Source organism: Chiroxiphia lanceolata, chromosome 14 (genome assembly GCF_009829145.1).
Source record: "Chiroxiphia lanceolata isolate bChiLan1 chromosome 14, bChiLan1.pri, whole genome shotgun sequence".
Classification (NCBI taxonomy): domain Eukaryota; kingdom Metazoa; phylum Chordata; class Aves; order Passeriformes; family Pipridae; genus Chiroxiphia; species Chiroxiphia lanceolata.
In genome coordinates this window covers 12,461,483-12,479,671 of record NC_045650.1, presented here as the reverse complement: position 1 = coordinate 12,479,671, position 18,189 = coordinate 12,461,483, and the positions used below count along the sequence as shown (strand labels likewise).

Here is an 18,189-nt window from a genome sequence, read left to right as displayed (position 1 = left end):
AAAAATTAGCTTTTACTAATTGCCGTCTCTCTTACTAACTTTCCTATGACACGACTATTTTTAAGAGTCTACATTTATCTCAGAAAATCAGACAAGTAAGAAGCACCTTTCAAAGTTTTTTAAACATTAAACATGAACAACTTTGAAGAATTAAACAGAGACTAACAACTACCAAAACATATTACAGACCAAGATTAATTATGAGTTGTCAGCTATGAACACTCAGCACGTGCACTAACCTCCTTTCTTTTCTGTAGTAAGAGTTCCAGCCTATCATTAGCTCGTTTCCCAATTATTTTATTTCGCTCTGCTTCATACTGTCGCTGTGTGTTGTCCATGTTAATACTAAGATTTAATGCCACATTCACTAAAGCAGTCATCAGCTTCATGGCTACAAAAAAAAAAAAAAAAAAAAAAAGGTGACAAGATTAAGGATTATTTGAAAGGTTCTGATCTAAGAAAATTTATAAACAAAAATCTTGACACCTCCTCCTGCCAACTCTTTCTGTATTTATGAAAATATATTCACTATAAATTTCTTGGTACACAAACTCTAGAAGTGTTTTACCAACCACTGCATAATGACTAATCATCACAATAGATAAATACTTATTCTGTTCTTTTCTGTCAATTTTACAATGTTATAAGCATTATTCTTGATTGAGATTATTCCTCCCCATAATGAAGGTAAAATGTAAGATTTACAAACAGCCCAGGAAATATTAAAAGGATTCCATTATCAGTCTGTAAGACTGACACCATTCAACCTTAAATACACAAGTTTCTTTCTTCAAAAGGAAATGTCTCAGACAACCAACACCACCATATCACACCAGTCTTTTCTCCTCAATTTAATTTTAACAAGGGGCAGGTTTTTTTAAAGATTCCTTTATTAGCAGAGGAAGCACATTAGCCAGAGAACTGACCAAAATATATGAAACACATTTGCATGAGTTTTCTGCTGTCTTTTTATTTCTAAATAAAAGAAACTTGCATATAAAGCGACCCTTTTTAAAAGGGTGCAGACAAATATCCTTCTCCCAGAAATGAGGAGGAGATCAGTAGTGTACTTGCTTTTCTTGTGAACTTCTGTAACAAGGCATGAAAGGGCTTGCACTGGCAGAGCAACATGGAACAGTCTTGTGAGTGTATCACCAGCATAAAGCTGATGAGCAAGACTTAAAGACAAGCAGTTATATTGAAATATCATCTCACACTGTGATCTCCAAGGAAATCAAGATTAAAGAACAAGTCTGAGCTGATCACAGAAGCCAAAATTACCACAAATAACAGTAAATATGGATACAGGGATTTTGTTGGCTTTCTATTCCATATAAAACACAACCTTCAAGAATACAAACTGTAAACTCAGATCAAACACACAAGCAATTACACAAAATCAACAGAATTGACTACTGATGTGAACAAATGCAAACAGAACTGCTGAAAAAAATATTTTGTATGACATAAATTAACATGCAACAGGGCAACTTCTGCAGCTTTTACTGAAGCACAACTCAAAAATTAAAAAAGGGGGTAAAAACTTGCTTTTTAAGACCTAAAATTTGTATTAGTCATATGCTACAATAGTCAGAATTGATGATACAGCAGCATCTGTAAATGTGTTCCTCTCTCCCTAAGAAATGCCCAGGTTGGTGGGAGTCTCACAGCATGTGCAGTGTGCTCATGTAAACTCAAGAGAGTTATCAATGATACAGAACAGCTGATAGGACAGTCAGCACTAAAGCAGCTGTAAACCAGACATCTCCAGGGAAGGTAACTAGAACTACTTCCAGTGTGGCAAAAATTCAGTTTCACATACAGCTTAAATTCACCTTGTTCAAAGTAAAATTGCTACAATAACCTCATGTAAGCTGAGGCTACACAATGCCATTCACAACCCTTCTTCAGGAATCAATGCCAGTTTAGGACTTCCTTATCCAAGAAGCTTATCTTTTGTCCATATAAAGACATATTTCTTTAAAACACACTGTACTTAATTCATAAGGGATTTCTTCATAATTTAACAGATTGGAAAAGAAATTCCTGTGAAAAGGTCAATTACATAAAACCATAAAGGTACTTAGTACCTGTATCACTGATGAAACATGCTTTAAAATTATTTCTAATGCAAAGACTGGAAATGCTACTTCACATGGTACCACAGCCTCAATATGCAGCACAATTTAATGTGTAGGAAAAATTGCATCCAACATAAACAACAACTTTAGACTTAATGCAGAGCATAAACAGGCTCAACTGGCATTTGAGGTTAAAGATCCCTACAGCCTCATTTATGACCAAAGACAAACTCGTAGAATCAACGGAAAGTCTCCTTCTATTTACTTTTTCTACCGGACTTAAAGGTAATAAAAATTAAGTACCAGACAGCTGGTGAAGAATGCTTTAAAATAATGCTGTGCTTTTCAGTAACAAAAAACCAATGAAAATCTGTCCCAAACCAAGTTGCATTAGATGAAAACTGTATCACACAATGAAACTCAGTTGAATGTCGTGTACCAAGAAGTTGAACCAGAAGAATCCTTCCCTGGGCAGCACAAAACATGAGATGTAGGCAATACACAAATAAATCCAATCCACTGACCTGCCAGCGTGCTCGTGTGCCGAAACGCTCTGACTTGTGAGTCTGACAGCCCCGTGAGCAGTGAAATGACAGTATCCATCATATACTCATCATATATGATGCTATATTGACATTGTCGGACGAGCACTCCAATGAACTCACAAAAACTGGATTTGAACTTCTTCCACTGGGGGCCAGCCATAGTTAGAGGATAATCTCCGCTATCCTATTAAAAAACAGAAAAGGAAACTCTTTCAAACGTCTTAAAAATTATTTCATGAAATAAAGATTAAAAAGAGATGGGTACAACTTTAATGCCAAAACCTCCAAGGCGCTAAAAATGATACATCAGAAGAATGTGATTCCATAAATATGCATCCACTTTGCAGTTCAGGTTTGTTGTAGCACAAAGACAACATTTTAACTACTAATTTCTCTTTCTTGTTCTGACTCCCAGAAAAGAAGAAAAAAAAATAAAAATCATAAGCCTTACAAATCTGCTTCAGGTTCCACCAGAACCATCACACGAACAGCTGGGTGGCTGCTTAGGAACAGTCAATCCAGGACCATAATAAAGTTTAGAGAGAGATGTTTACATATCAGACTGAAAGTTCCTGATGTCACAAAATGACCAACTACAACACCTTGAATACAACTAATGTGTGTTCCTCTCCTGATCTGGGAGCCTTTACAAATCATGGTAAAATGACAAGGAGAAAAAAAAAAAATTATTTGTGTCAGCGCTTCTGTGAAGAGTTTCTTTAAGAGGTTGAACAACAATACAGGCTGAAAAATTAAAAAAGGACCCATGAAAAGGGATTAGAAATCAGAGTTGTTCATTAGAATTCTGTTACAAGAAAAAGTGAGCATGACAGTGATTAAAAAAAAACATGAGCAAACAGTCCCAGCTGTGGCTTTATAAATTTCATGCAATATTGCCTTAGAGTAATCAAATCTATTTTTGCATTCAGATATTTCTAAGGAACACTAAAATCCTTTTTTTAAAAAGGGTACATTTTCCCCTCAGTTAAAGTTAAGGATTTTTTTTAATGTGGGGGCGGGGGGATTATTTCTGTACTGGACAAATTTGGGGAGGAGGTTTTAAAGCTACCTTTATGTTCTTTGGTACACAGGGTGAAATGAATATCACTCAAACCCACCAAAAAAAAAAACCAAAAAAAAACCAAAACAAAACAAAAAACCAAAACAAAAAAAAAAAACAACTCACCACCAAAAAACCCCCAATATATCTCATTTACCCCAAAACTCAGTGGACAGAAAGGGACAATTTAAAGGAAAAACAGTTATAATCCCCATGAAAGGAAAAGCATTAGTCTTTAACTGGAGAATAATCAAATTCAAAACCCCACAATTTATAGATTAATGAATGCATAGAAATGAATTTAGCAGCCATTTTAAGAGAGAATTTAAGGTCTTACATACACAGCAGGAATGGGGAGTCATCCCACACAGACCCACAGCAGTAGGAGTTCCCACTACTTAAAAATTCAGTCGATATTGATTTTTTAAACCATTAATGAAACAAGTTACACACATGCAGAGCTTTACTTCCTTGTCTTCCAAGTTCAGTGAAATAAGGCAATTTAATATTTTCATTCATAAACGTCCTGTCATTTCTGTAGATGAACTCCTCCTTGAAACAAACCTCTAACAACGTGATCCAGCAACATTAGGACAGGTAAAAATAAAACTAATATCAATATGTAATCAATACTTCATTAAATTACCTCATCAAATTCTTCGGTCATTTTTCGGATTATTTCAGAATTCTGCATATGTCGGAACATCTCTGCTGTAACAACTCCTACAATTTAGATATTTGACCGTTAGCACTTGGAATATGAAAGTGGGTGGGTGGCAGATGACATGACTCCTGCTACAACGCAAAAATGATCGATTTTCAGCTAACCTACAGTTTACAGATGTATTTTTTAAATAAATTCCACATTTTTTTCTTTTAGCATCCATGTATAACAAGACCTTGACACCATACACATATATGTATATATGGGGTTTTATTATTCTATTTAAGAAGTGTGTTTATGTGCATGTACACACACATCTAGAATTTACTCATTCACTCATATTCAGAAGTCAAAGATACTTGTGCCAGAGCTCTTTATCAACAAGAGATTACACCATCTGAAGTGACCTTTTAGGACTCAAGATTTTAGATGGTGTAAGACAGTTTTGAACAGCTGTATGGCTACTTATTATCTTCTGCACTCCAATAAACAGAGTGATTTCATGCAATTTCTATTTGTCTTGGCCTCAAATTGTTAGAGTGTAAATATGATATAAAAACCACATAGATCTCCCGAAGTTTACTGCAAAATTCATGACAAGGATCACCACAGAAAGCATTAAGAGATTCTGCAGCTTTATCTTGTAACAATAATCAAAAGGTCACTGCTCCTGAAAGCAGGGATAACCTCTGAGGAACGCTGCTGGCTTTCTGGAGATTTACGCATGTTAAAAGTTTATCAGGACAGAGAAACGCTTGAGCAGAACAAATTACATCCAGTCCTACTCTATCAAGCTCAGTGATGCTGCAGGATAAGTTACCTCCTCTTCAAAAAGAGGTGAAAGAGGAAAAAGAATGAAGGATGTGGAAATGAGGAAAGAAAAATCAGAAAAAAGAGAAGAAAACAAAATATAGAAATACCACCTTATTACCATGAAGGTTACCATGAAGTTGTCCATTGCATCTTTTAAATCGAGCACGTCTACAAAAGCTATGAAGCAATCTTAAAACACTCAATGATAAGAACAGATAAATCCCATCTAGAATGCCAAGACTGAACAAGCTAAACTATCAGTGTTTTAAGAGAGATGGTTTCTGAAATAATAGCAGGAACAGAGGAAGATGAAGCAAGTGTTAAGTACCAGTACTGCAATCTATCTGCTGTAAATACAAAAGGCTTAATCTACGTTTTAAACTACAGTATAATATCTCTAAACCTCCTGCTCACACCTTCAGAAATCCTAGTTTAACTCCAAGAACCTGATAATGTAAACTAGCTGCAGGAATGGAGCATTTCTACAGCATCTGCAGTATAAAAGCAAAATATTATCATACTATAATATTACTTAAATGGATGAGTAAACATTTCAGTATCTTACCTTTGCAGCCTGAACACTGAATAAAGAAGTTAATGAGATCAAGAAGTGCTATATCTCTGTCATGTTTGTATGACTCTATCCAGTCATCCACTACAGACTGAAAGGAAACAAATAAAAAAGGCACTGTTCAGCTTTCATAAATTGAAGACAGTGCTATTTAACTGCTTTCCATAAGTGATTCTTCTTCATTACTTCAGTAACTTGAACTCTTTTTTGATTATAGAATTAAATGTCTGAATAATCCTCTACTGCTGTAATATTAGTCCTCAAAATAAAGAACTAACTCACTTTATAAACATACATATACAAGTACAAAACCGACACCTTAACGTAAAGCACAGGAACACCACATCCTCCTACTGTAACTTTTTTGGAGGAAGAATGCCAAAATAGTCGGTATATTTTACAGAATCGGGTATTTTATTTACAATCACCCCACCTCACCAAGCTAGTGACACTTCTCTAAAGCTGCTCTTTGGGTGTTCAGTTCCAACAGCTACAGCTCCCTGTATTCTTTCAAAAACGTGCTCCTTTGATGAAATGTGCCCCACGCACATTCGCCAAAACAGGATGAACAGCACTGCCCTACACTGCATGGACAGTAATGACTCTGTAGTCACTAACCTAAAGAGGAACAAGAGCATTTTATTAACAAACCTTAATGTGAAGCCAATTAATAGGAAACCTGTGATAATGGTTTTGAGAAAACAGAATTTACATGCAATTATGTTGCAACCATCCATGTGTATGGTACAGTCTACTGCCGAGGTCATAAGAACATAAAATCCCACAATTTTATTGACTGATTCTTCTTCCCAGCCCCAGAGCAGGAGCCTGCAAACCTCGAGAGCACTGCAGAGCGACCCAGCTTTCTGCCTGCGTACCACAGAAGCTGTAAACTCTACGTTTCCAGTCCCAAAGATAGACTTTCTTCCAGGCAGCCGAGGAGTCACATGAGTGAGTCAGCAGGAAGGCTTCATGGCTGACAGGCTCACGCTTTAACCCTCTCTCCACTGGAAGACTCACAGTCAAGTAAACGCTTCAGAAAGTTAACTGAATGTTTAAAAAAAAAGTGCTGCATTTCTTACTAGTGTGACTTCAGCCCTGCTAGTAAATGCAGTGGGGAGAGTGCCTAATGCACAGCTTAACTTCCTCTAAGCTGACTTGGCTAATGTATATTGCTACATTGGAATTGGCAAGAATTTGGGTCAGGAAATTTTAAAGAGGAGCTCTGAAATTGTAGCTTGGGATTTTACTTTGGGTGAGAGAAGAGAAGCAACTATTTATTTGCAGATAATCTAAGCTCTGGAAGCATCTACAAACTACAGACTTCTTGTTAAGTTCTATGACAGCTGTAGGCCTAAACCACATTTATATTTAGTTACAGTCACAAAAAAAGGACTTTAAAGCCATGTAATCTAAAATAAACTTCTTCATTCAGGATACTGAAAATTTACTTTGAATCACAGTATGAATTTCTTAACTATACATGTGATTATTCATAGAATCAGCTGGGTTGGAAAGGACCTCCAAGATCATCAGGTCCAACCCTTGATCCACTACCATTCATGCCTAACATTTAGAAATTAAAAATTAGTTCATTCAAATTCAAACCTTAACAATGAAAAACCACTTTAGTTTGATCCTTGTCTGCAACTAAAACCAACAAATTTAAGAAAAATATTACTTTAGGCTTCATTTGATTACACTGCATGTAGAGGACAGTATTGTTCTATTTAAACTGTATATAATTCAAGTCACAGAGATAACCCAGATCTTACCTGCATAGCACTCTTGCCCATTTTAACTACCTCAAACAGCATCATGTTTTCCACACCATTCTGTTGGTGATGTCCATTCATCCGATTTGGACCACCAGGTTTCCCTCCTCCGTTTCCACTTTTCCCCTTCTCTGCTGGTCCTTTTTTTCCTTTTTTACAGGTCTGCAATCACACACACACACACACCCCAAGTATTAACTGGATTTTATGTAATATTAGAAAACAAAAAGCCAAACAAATCACTTTCCATACCATGACAAATATACACAAGGCCTCTGATTTTGAGCAACCAGATTTTAATTCTATATATAAAAAAAATTCAGAATAACAGCAGATCTTGACTGATACAAAGACCAGGGAGAACTGTACAGGTTCCACTTTTTCCTTCCCTCATTTAAAATCTTGTAGCAAATAAAAATGTGATTAGTGACTGTGTACTAAACATAGATTTTTCTCATGTTTAAACTGTAAAACAGATTACACATATTTTCTTGAAAACAGCTAAGGCAATTCCCTAAACACATCACAAAGTCTCCTCTGCAATTCACTAAACTTTTGGTTTTTTCATTTGAACACACATTGGCAAGTGGGGGTAAGGAAAAGCAGACTGCTGTCTTTGTATTTGATTTCCCAAATCAAGCATGACTTACAGAAAGAAGAAAAAATTATTTTAAACACAAATTAAACCACTATTTTATAAAACTTATCACCAATTCTCAATAGTTGGGCCCTTTCCCCAGGTACAGGCACAAGGGGTGGCCAGTGAGGTGGTCAGAGCCCAGCATAGCCTTGTCAGGGAAGGAGCCACATGTAGTGGGTGCAAGGCCAGTGAGAGGCAGGTGGGGAGGAGAGAAGGGCTGGTAACTGGGTTTAGACCTCCCCACTCCAGCAGTGTAGCCTCCTGCCTGTGACCTATTTAAAAAAACCCTTTTAACTGAGTTACTGGTTTCTGTTCACTTTTCAAATTAAAAGAGACAGTATTCATGACACCAACCAGAAGAGACTGTATTAACCAAATTTATGTATAGGATGGAACACATGCAGAGGGACTAATCAAATCAAAGATTATCCTCTTCTTCCCTACCTCCCTTATGCCTTCATAGCACTAAGAAAATATCATGGAAACAGTCAAGATGAAGCATTTCCATGCAAACACAAATATGAACTCTCTTCACAGAACGCTTGTGTTCTCAGAAAATATTTCTAGCTCAACTTCAAAGCAAGTATTACACTCTTCATTTCTTAACAGTGGAAATGTTTCAGTATCCCTAAAGACTGAACATACTTTGCCTTTGCCTTGTTTTTGGTTTTTTCCTTCAATATCCTCAAAGTCTGTATCAGAAGAGAAGTGTGTTTCAGACTCCCTGCAAGGATAAAAAGACAAACCATTTACGCATTTCATCAGAAATGTTCTTAAATATACTACATAAGATCACAGTACGCTCTCAGCCCAGTAAGTCAACACCAACAGTGAAACTGCTTTTGTTTTCAAGTCTACTGTTGAGGAACAGAGCACATCCCCACACTCACACCCTATCCAGCCTCCTCCAAACAATGTACCAGTGAAGAAAGCCATACAGTAAGATTAAAAGATGTGAAGGCAGGTAGAAAATAGCAACAGGCTGGGAACCTTGCTCTTGGCACATGACAAACATTACAGCATCTCAAAAAGCAAAGAGCACAATAAATTCTGTGCCACAAACATTTAAACAAAATGAGAAGGGGAAAAATCCCAAAATCCCAACAGCAAAAAAACCCTCTGTCACTTTCCCAGACAATCAAAGCGTCTCAACAGATTCCTTCCTGCTGTTAGAAACTTAGGAAACAGTTTAGAGGTTTGCACTTATGTTGAAAGGTACAGAACAAAAGTTTAGGTGAAGTTTCTTCAAAAAGATTACCTGTAGTCCTGTTTATAGACTTATAAGGTAAAAACACACTAAATATATAGTCATTTGTTTCATTTCCTGCACATTAAAATATGTTGCATCAATATACAAATCCTTTAATGCCAATATTGATGAGGGGATGGTGTCTGAAATCAATTGAATTATTAACAGAGAATGTTTGACTTATATATTCTCTACTTCTACATTTCCTGTAGAATTTAACTGAAATGATGCTACTAGATCTCATTTTAACACATTTCTGTGCACACTTCCTGATTCAACTAACAACACAATTAGAAAGATAACCAGGGGGCACAGGAGACTCATTCCTATGGATTTCTTTGTAACATTCTAAAACACTCCAGAAACTTATGGTCTCTCACTAGTTCAAGTATCTTATAAGAGGTTTCTGCCTTTTAACATGCATCTTGCCATTTCTGGTTTTGCTGGCTGGGTACACTCAGACAGACTGGAAAAGCCTCCAACGTGGGGTTAAAGGGAAGACTGAAAGAAAGAAAAAGGTAAGAAGAAAAAATCTCTTCTTCAAAGACTCCTAGATGTTTCTAATTTTCACAGGAAAGAACTAAATACAACTTCCAAACATTTCACCACACTATGAACTCTACCAATGGAGTACAAACCCATTATAATCAGTTGTAGAAACACTATTTCATATTAAACCATCTTCCAGTTTATTTCCAATTTTTATTTCTCATTGAAAAGAAAAAACACTCAAGCAAATAACCTCACTGACACAAAACTACATCTTGGCTTCTTTTTACATTTCATAACCAAGTTAATCCATTTCAACAGTCTAGAGAAATATATTAATGGAAACCCCTTTACCATAAAAAGGTGAATCTTGGAAATTCAAATATCCGTTTCTTAAAAAAATTATTTTAAAACACTTATTTTAATTTCTGCTGAATTAATACTCAAGAAAAAAAATTAAAACGATGCTTTATCAACATTTCAATAGAAAAAAATCTTGAACTCTATCTGTCATTTTGTTTCCTTGTTTCCAAAAGAAAGCAAACAATAACATTAAAAAGACACAGCAGATTTACAAAAGAAACCACAAATTCTTAAAACACTTACTGAAGGAGAGTAAAATCAGTTGGTATTTCTGGAGCTGCTATCATTTCTTTATCATCTTCTGGAACACCACTGTATTAGAAAGATATTCAAAAAGCAGTCTGAAGTGCAAGCTTACTTTTCTTTCTTCCTTTGTAGTGGGCAACTTCTAGAATAAAATTGAAAAAAATACAGTGAAAATTACTCCAAATATGAAGGGATAAAAAAGCTGGAAACACAGAAAATGTAGATCACACCATCCTCTGTTTCCAACCAACCTTCTTCCCGTTTACAGATTTTTTGACTCCTCCCATGATTCCACTACAAAGTACCCCCACAAATGGTAAAAGCATCACAGTAAAAAATACAGAAACATTTCTAAAATGAACAAACCCAACAACAACAACTATTATTTTCTGAATAGGATGAGTAAACTAGAATGGTTTTCACTAACACCTTTCAAGTAACAGCTTTACTTTCTAAATCTATACTAGATTTAAGATTGACCTGTAACACCATGCACAGCAGAGCCCAGACTTCAGAACACTATGGTATTTCTGGTTGACCAAACCAAAACCAGATTTAATATTTAACTTAAAGCCCAGTGTGTGTACATTTAAGGACACCATATATACCAACTTCCTATCTCCGATTTGCAAACTTCCATGTCATTTTCCATAATTATAAGCTCATAAAACAAGTTCTTATAAACAGATGTTTCACAACCCCGTGCCTTTCAAAGCTGATAAACCAGCCTTAACAACAGTTTTAACAATTAAAGCAATTTGCCAAGATTTTAGAATACCAAGGAAGATAATACTATTCACATGGTATAAAGGAAAACATCAGAAACACTCATGGTGTTTTAACTAAAGATTGTGAAATACTTGCTTTAAACTTAATAATAGTATTGTCACCTACTCACAAATTTTGTTATTTCTATTATTTCCCTATTTATTTTTTAAAGGTGAAAAAAACTCCCTGGATATTTCAAATGCAACAATACAGGTTGAAGTTTTCTGTGTCACTTGGCTACCCCAGGCTAACTTTTACACAGTGAAATTAAGAAAGCATGATGTTCAGGTATTTTAAAGACAGAATACTAAGGAGGAAAACCTTCAGAGTCAGTCTGCTGACTCTACAGCTTGCTGGAGTGATTAGGTATTTGAGGGAATGATTTAATTTTGGCATGCTAAGCACATGTTGCTCAATGTCTGGTAGCTGTGCTTCAGAGGCTGCATTTCAATCGTGTGTACACAGAGGCCGGATGGCTTCTTCCTGCAAGTGCTGATTCCGAATGCTAGGGGCCACTGTAGCTTCCAGAATTTAGAGCTGAGAGAAACCATAAACCCTGAACTTAGCAGGTTCTCTTTCTTCACATTTCCCACAATTACATAAAAGCAGAGAACCAGAGTGGAAATAAATAGTGGCAAAAAGAGGGGAGGTTCAAGACAGGTTGATGAATGTCAAGGTAGTCTGCAACTACCAAAGCATGTTCCATCCAAAACATCACTGCTGAAGGGCAGCAACCCTTGCCATTCCATTCCTCCCTTCCTAAAACCACATGGGCATATGACCAGTGCATTCCATTTACACTCCCTGTAGCAAACCATCAGTCCCAGGCAGGGTGACAGCCCTGCCCAGCCACTACCTCTGCCATTGGGTATCACCCAATTCAATCCCCACTAAAATGGGGAAAATACACCTCAAGTATTTTTCCCCTTGATTCTCAAGTTAAACTGGTTCAACAGCAGATACCCAGAGCCAAGGCACAGGAAACACCAGACTGCATAGCCACAAGCAAGGGAGGGAAGGGTAAAACTCCCTTCTTTGGTGGCAAGGAGCTATATTATACCATCCAGGCTGCCTGTGAAACTATACACTCAGATAGTAACATATCAAAATGCTCTACACCTTGGAGGTTTAAAATTTATTTTTAATATATATATTTTTTAATATTTACTTTTATTCCAGTCAGCAACTCAAACTTGGAAAAAAGGCACACTTCAGTGCCTCAGTTACCAGGGTGGCACCTGCTCAGGTGTACAGGGAGGGGGAAACAAAAAAGAAAAATGAAAAAAAAAAAAAAAGATACAGCCACACAACCACACCAGTCCTTTTTCAAGCATGCTTGTGATTCAGTCCCAGTGCAAAGCAAGGATGCAAACTTCAAAAACCACACTGCCCAGTTTCAAGTTCAACCTATCAATGTGGTGTTGTTTGATTTTTTTCTAGTTTATATTCTTCAATGTTAAGAAGCAACACATCTACCAAAGTGACAATCAGGATGCTTACATATGCAAATTGGCTCCCTTTATGAAAGTCAAATCTCCTATTTTACCAAATTTTGCAAAAATCTCAGTATTCTTACAACCACAGAAAGAGTTTAAAGAAAAAAAATGAAACAGAACTATGAAAAAGAATGAGTACATGATTAAAGTACATATTCTCTATATCAAACAAGCCAAATAAATCCCTTAACAAAACAAGCTAGCTGCCCTTCACACCAACTTGAACTTCTTGTAAGAACTGTTCTTCTAAGTACAGATCACAAAACATGGGAGAAAACATGGCAGTTTGGTCAGAATCACCTCATAAAACAGAAAATAGGAAGTTCTTGCTAGATGCTGAAGTGTTAAACTACTGAGATTCACATTTCAAGAACTGTTTTTCTTGAAGAAGAAACTTGGCCCTGGTGAGTGCAACTATATACTGGTATTATGGAAAACAGCTACAGATGAACACCTGCAACTGTGTATGAGGTAAGACTGAAAGGGATCTCCAGCGTCCAGCTCAAGCTCCAGTAATGATTAAAAAAAAAAAACCACCTTGCATTTGTCCTAGAAAAGGATAATTTTACAAGATTTACACACATTCAGAATGAGACATGGATTTTCAATGCTCAACCAGCAGTGCCCTCAGGAGCAGTGGCCAAGAGAAGCTGCTCAAGGAAGAACACATTTGCTTTGTTCGTATCAGCAAAGTTTCCCTCAATACTTCCTGGCATCCAGAAATAACTCAGGGATTTTTTCAGCCAGAGTGTTTGTCCCTATACTTCATAACACCTTCTTTTTTTCCATTATTATTTCCAATTACTTTTTGAGCTCAATATTCAGCAGTGATCATCTTCCACACAAGAACTCCCACAGCCAAACTCCATACTATGAAGAGTCATGTTCTTTGCCTTGAATTTATCACTTTCCAATTTTATTTCGTGGTCTCTTGGTATAAGAAAAGAGTGACATTGGTCATTCTCCATTATCCTTCATCTCACTATCATTCACTCATTCAGTCCATCCTTCTGGAAATCCAAGATTACTGCCAGCCATGTCTTCCTCATGCACACACTGGATGACTCATTCCAAGCACCTGGTGGTTCAGGAAGCCAGTAAGAAAGGAAAATAGTCCAAGCAACCATCCTATCAGAACTTTTTAAAATATATCACGTTCATCACAGCGAAGTCTGAAAAAAGTGAAATTCTTGCAGATGCCGTTTCATACCGTGGAAGTCTGCATTACCCATTAAACACGCTCTAATAAGCAGATTACTTTAAGAACTTAAATCTAAACTGAAGTGCATCGTAAAAATCAGCTCTTCAGTTTCTATTCTTTTTTGGTATGTTCACAGAATTCCAACTTTAATTTTCCCAAGGAGATACTCTCAAGCCTGTGAAAACTTTCTGAAGTCACTCAACTTTGTGAAATCATAATTAAATTATTAACTATAAAAAGAAAATGTATCCTGCTGAAGGATCACAAGGTGGAGCTCTAGCCTAAAGCTAACTGAAGAAACTCAAAAAGACAGGTCATCCAGAGGTTGACCTAGTTATTTCTCTGCAATAAACTTTATAACATATTGCTAAAACTGCAATAATATTGTAGCATATTTGCTTTACCTTTATATTTAGATTACATTAAGACACCAGAGGATTCCTTTTCTGAAATAAAGGCATATACATGTTTGATTCCAATTACTCTTCCAAAGATGGAAATACACACACAGCTGCTGTAGTATGACTAGTCTCAGTATTTAGCTTTCAAAACAAGCAGAACAATTACAAGAGCAGAAACAGTGTATCCCTTTATTATACCTTGCTATTTAAAACTGCTAACAAAACATTAATGAACTCAAAAAACAACTGGAAAAACAGGAGTAGTCCAGTCACACTAATCATACACAATGCTTCCAACTACAAATGTAGGAGGGGTTTCTATTTAAAATAATTTGACTGTTAAAAGCAAGAGCTACGCATGACACAATACCAAGACCCTAAATGTATCTTCACTGAAAAAAGATTTACATCTTAAAGGTTATTAATCCCTATCACATGAATAATTAATTTAGGTATGGTTGTGATTAACTGAAACACACTGGCCAAATGTTGAGTCTGCCAAAAGCTGACAGAATTCACCAGCACAGTTCACACAACAACACATGTGCTGTGATCAGCAGTTGCTGAGGGCTACCTGTCCTCTCACAATTCCTGTTACACGCACAGACAGCCTAAACATACATTAATATAGTTCAATGAGCAGCCTTTTTTAAAAGAATATACCTACATACATATGTACACACATACAAAAAATATAAAGAATCACAAGATCAGTCCCAGATGCCTGTGTTTCACCCACTTGTGTAAATGCAGTAACTCCAGTGTTATTTAACAAGCTCGCAGTGAGGTTTCACGTAGGTGGGGTTTGATTTGGGGGCGTTCCCTACACAGGCACTTTTTTTTCTTTGTTGCTGTTGCTTGGCATCTATTATCTGGAAGTTTTATAAGACAAATCAGTAAAGCAGTTACCATTTTTTTGTGAAGGCAGAGATGGCTACATGGCCAGAACAAAGATTTTGGTAATGCAGGATTGGCTGTTCAGAGATGTATTGATTTTTTCCCTGTAACTCAATTAATCACCTGTAAAATCAAGGACCTCACTTGATTCAGAATATTAGAACTTCTAAAACTATGATGTTGAAGTGTGTGGCTAAAGTTCACCTCTGAATTATTTATCTATCCATGAATGAGAGATGCTGATGCTTCAGGACCAATTACGCAGCAGCAACAGTTAAAATGCAAGTCAAATAAAATAAAGGATCAGAAATATGTCCAATATTTTCCCTTAACTATTTTAGAAGAGAAAGCTATTATGAGCTACATCATGCCCCTCACTCCTTTTCTGAGACACTAGAATATTTGGTTGATAAAATAAAGTTTGGTTGTCTGGGGTTTCTTCCCCAAAACAAGTCTGCTGCTTCATTTGCCTTTTGCATCCATCTTTATAAATTAATTTTTAAGCAAGATTTTGAGCAACTGCATGACATGCAAACTTCCATGCAGGTCTGAAAGAGTGTGTTATTTCTACTAATATTACACAACCTAATATTTCAGCTGCTAACCAGCTTCAAAGCAATTTGAGAAAAAATACAGAAACCATACTTCAAGTAGAAATCTAATGTAACTGTATTTTAACATGAGTTAGTTATAACCATATCAGCAGTTCTGATCACATTAAGATACTGTAATCAAGACTAAACTGAACAATAATGCAATTAATACCTTTAGGTCTGACTATTTTTGTACTGTTTGCTTAACAAATGAGACTTGTAATTCCTTTACAGGAAGACCTGAACTAGACACCATCAGTCTACATTCTTCCCTGCCTACCAACACAGACATGGTTGATACACACAATAGCAGCCCATGGTGCCAAAGCCACTGAACAGTTAACATGTCAAAGAACCTACATGACCAAAATCATACAGTTCTTAATATTTTCAGTCTCTTTCTTCACTTTTTTTTTCCTCTAAATTCCCAGCTCCTACACCCCCTCCACACCACCATCTCTCCATCCTTCAAAAAAAATAAAAAAAGCCATGTTATGGTGGTTGTTGATTTTATGCCATCACTACCATTTTTTCCCCTTGGCTGCTCTTTATTCATTTTTTATAGTGTTTGTTCTTTAGTTCCTGCAACAAGTCTGCTGAATAACTGGGAAAAACCCATCTCGGAACATGCTTTTCCAACACTGTGGGCTGTTACTGAAAGCATTAGTCCTCCTTCCCACTCCCTAAACACACAGGAAAGTTCCTGCTTCTTGTAGCACTCAAACGAACCAGCAGCAAGCAAATCATAAAAACAGAACCATTTCCTACCCCCATGGTTCTCCACTGATCAGCCAACTGAGTCAACTCCACAAGTGGCTGCATGTGGGATCAGGGGCAGCTGAACTCTACCCCTTCACAGCAAAGCCAACGAGGAGCTTTGCCAAGGTCAGGCATCACCAACAGTGGCAGAGCTCTGCTGCCACATGGCACCACACACATCCAAGACAAGGGGCAAACTGGAGTCCTTGCACGGCTCCTGCTGGCATTCCTACCCTTCCCTTGAGAGGAGCCACTGCCAAGAGCCTGCTGTTCTGTGGGGCTAAGCAGGCAGTAAGACCCCAATGACCCACCTGATCCCCTGCTACACTTGCCACCTGTGGAGGGCAGAGGTGGCCCTGCAGACCAGCACCTCGCCTGGGACCCACGCAGTGCAGAGACAGCACATTCTGCCTCTAAATTCAGCAGGCACCTGCCCAGTCTTAGCTGTCTCCTCAAAGCACTCTCCCCGCTCCTTTTTCACATCGTTTCCTACATGTTCATTATGCAGCAGACAGCACATGTACCTACATCACCACTCCCTTCTCTCCAGCCTCGAGCCCAAAGCCCGGCTGAGAGCGATGCAGATCAGAGCTGAGACAGCCCGGAACAGCCACACACAGGGAAACACAGGTCCCAGAGGTAACACACACACCAGTCAACACAAAGTAAAATTTGTTTTCACAGGTTAATGCTGTGAAAGCAAAATCTTAAACAGGCTTTATTGCAGGGGGAGTGAAACAAAAAAAAAAATTTAATGGCATACAAAAAAAAAATCAGGCTAAAGCCTAAAGCGAACATCAAGACTTTACCCCAAGTTTAGAGACTCAGAAAGTGAACAATATACAAGAACCTTTGTACCACCCTAATAACTCTGCCAACCTCATCTTCACCATCAAATAATCCCCCTCTCATTAAAAATATTTTTTGACTTTTGTTGGTTTTATTAAATACGTGGAACAACTACTACAGAAGGAAAAGAGATTGCTACCGTGCTTCAGTGTCATAGAATTATTCACTAAAGTACCGTTAATAACATCAGTATCTTTAATGAAGTAAGTTAAACACTATTTTGAAATATAAGTACACTGTTACTGCTTGAGTCCTATGAGGTTTCTATATTGGTATCTAGCAATTTACACTGTCCAGTAAAATGTGAGTTTAAAACACCTGAAACAAGCATTACAAAATACTTAAAGATTATTAAACTGTAATTAAACCGTACAATAAATGCAACCATTACTCCTATTAAAGGGGAAAATGCCTATATTACTCTCTAACGATCCTGCCCAACAGTATTCCTGAGCTTTGCTAAAATGCACCTGAAATTCCCACACATCTTTAAAGTGGTTTGGTTTTAGATGTCTTAAAAAGCGCAAAGGTAAGATAACAAAAGTAGAAGTTACACCTCATTGTGTCTGTCACATCTTTCCTTGCCAAAGCAGAGATTGCTTCCAGATGTTGCAGTCTGACTGCGTGGAAAATGAGGCTCTTAGGAAGAATAAAAGCCAAGTCAGATGACAACCAAGACTTTAAAAAAATAAATAAATGAGGCAAAAAGGTGGGGGGAAAAAAGCCACA

The 18,189-nt window shown here is 37.1% G+C and overlaps 1 protein-coding gene across 4 annotated transcripts in view; it reads right to left on the bottom strand.

Moving 5' to 3' along the window:
• STAG2 (stromal antigen 2) overlaps window positions 1-18,189 on the bottom strand; it is a 71,904-nt gene that overhangs the window by 26,520 nt on the left and 27,195 nt on the right. For all 4 annotated transcript variants that reach the window (XM_032701784.1, XM_032701785.1, XM_032701786.1 and 1 more), the window contains exons 2-8: window positions 10,494-10,638; window positions 8,795-8,873; window positions 7,510-7,671; window positions 5,729-5,825; window positions 4,333-4,409; window positions 2,606-2,810; window positions 240-391 (exon numbers count right to left, since the gene is read on the bottom strand). In XM_032701784.1, the coding sequence (XP_032557675.1) occupies window positions 240-391; window positions 2,606-2,810; window positions 4,333-4,409; window positions 5,729-5,825; window positions 7,510-7,671; window positions 8,795-8,873; window positions 10,494-10,537 (816 nt within the window). In that variant the 5' untranslated portion in view covers window positions 10,538-10,638. The remainder of the gene's footprint in view (window positions 1-239; window positions 392-2,605; window positions 2,811-4,332; window positions 4,410-5,728; window positions 5,826-7,509; window positions 7,672-8,794; window positions 8,874-10,493; window positions 10,639-18,189) is intronic.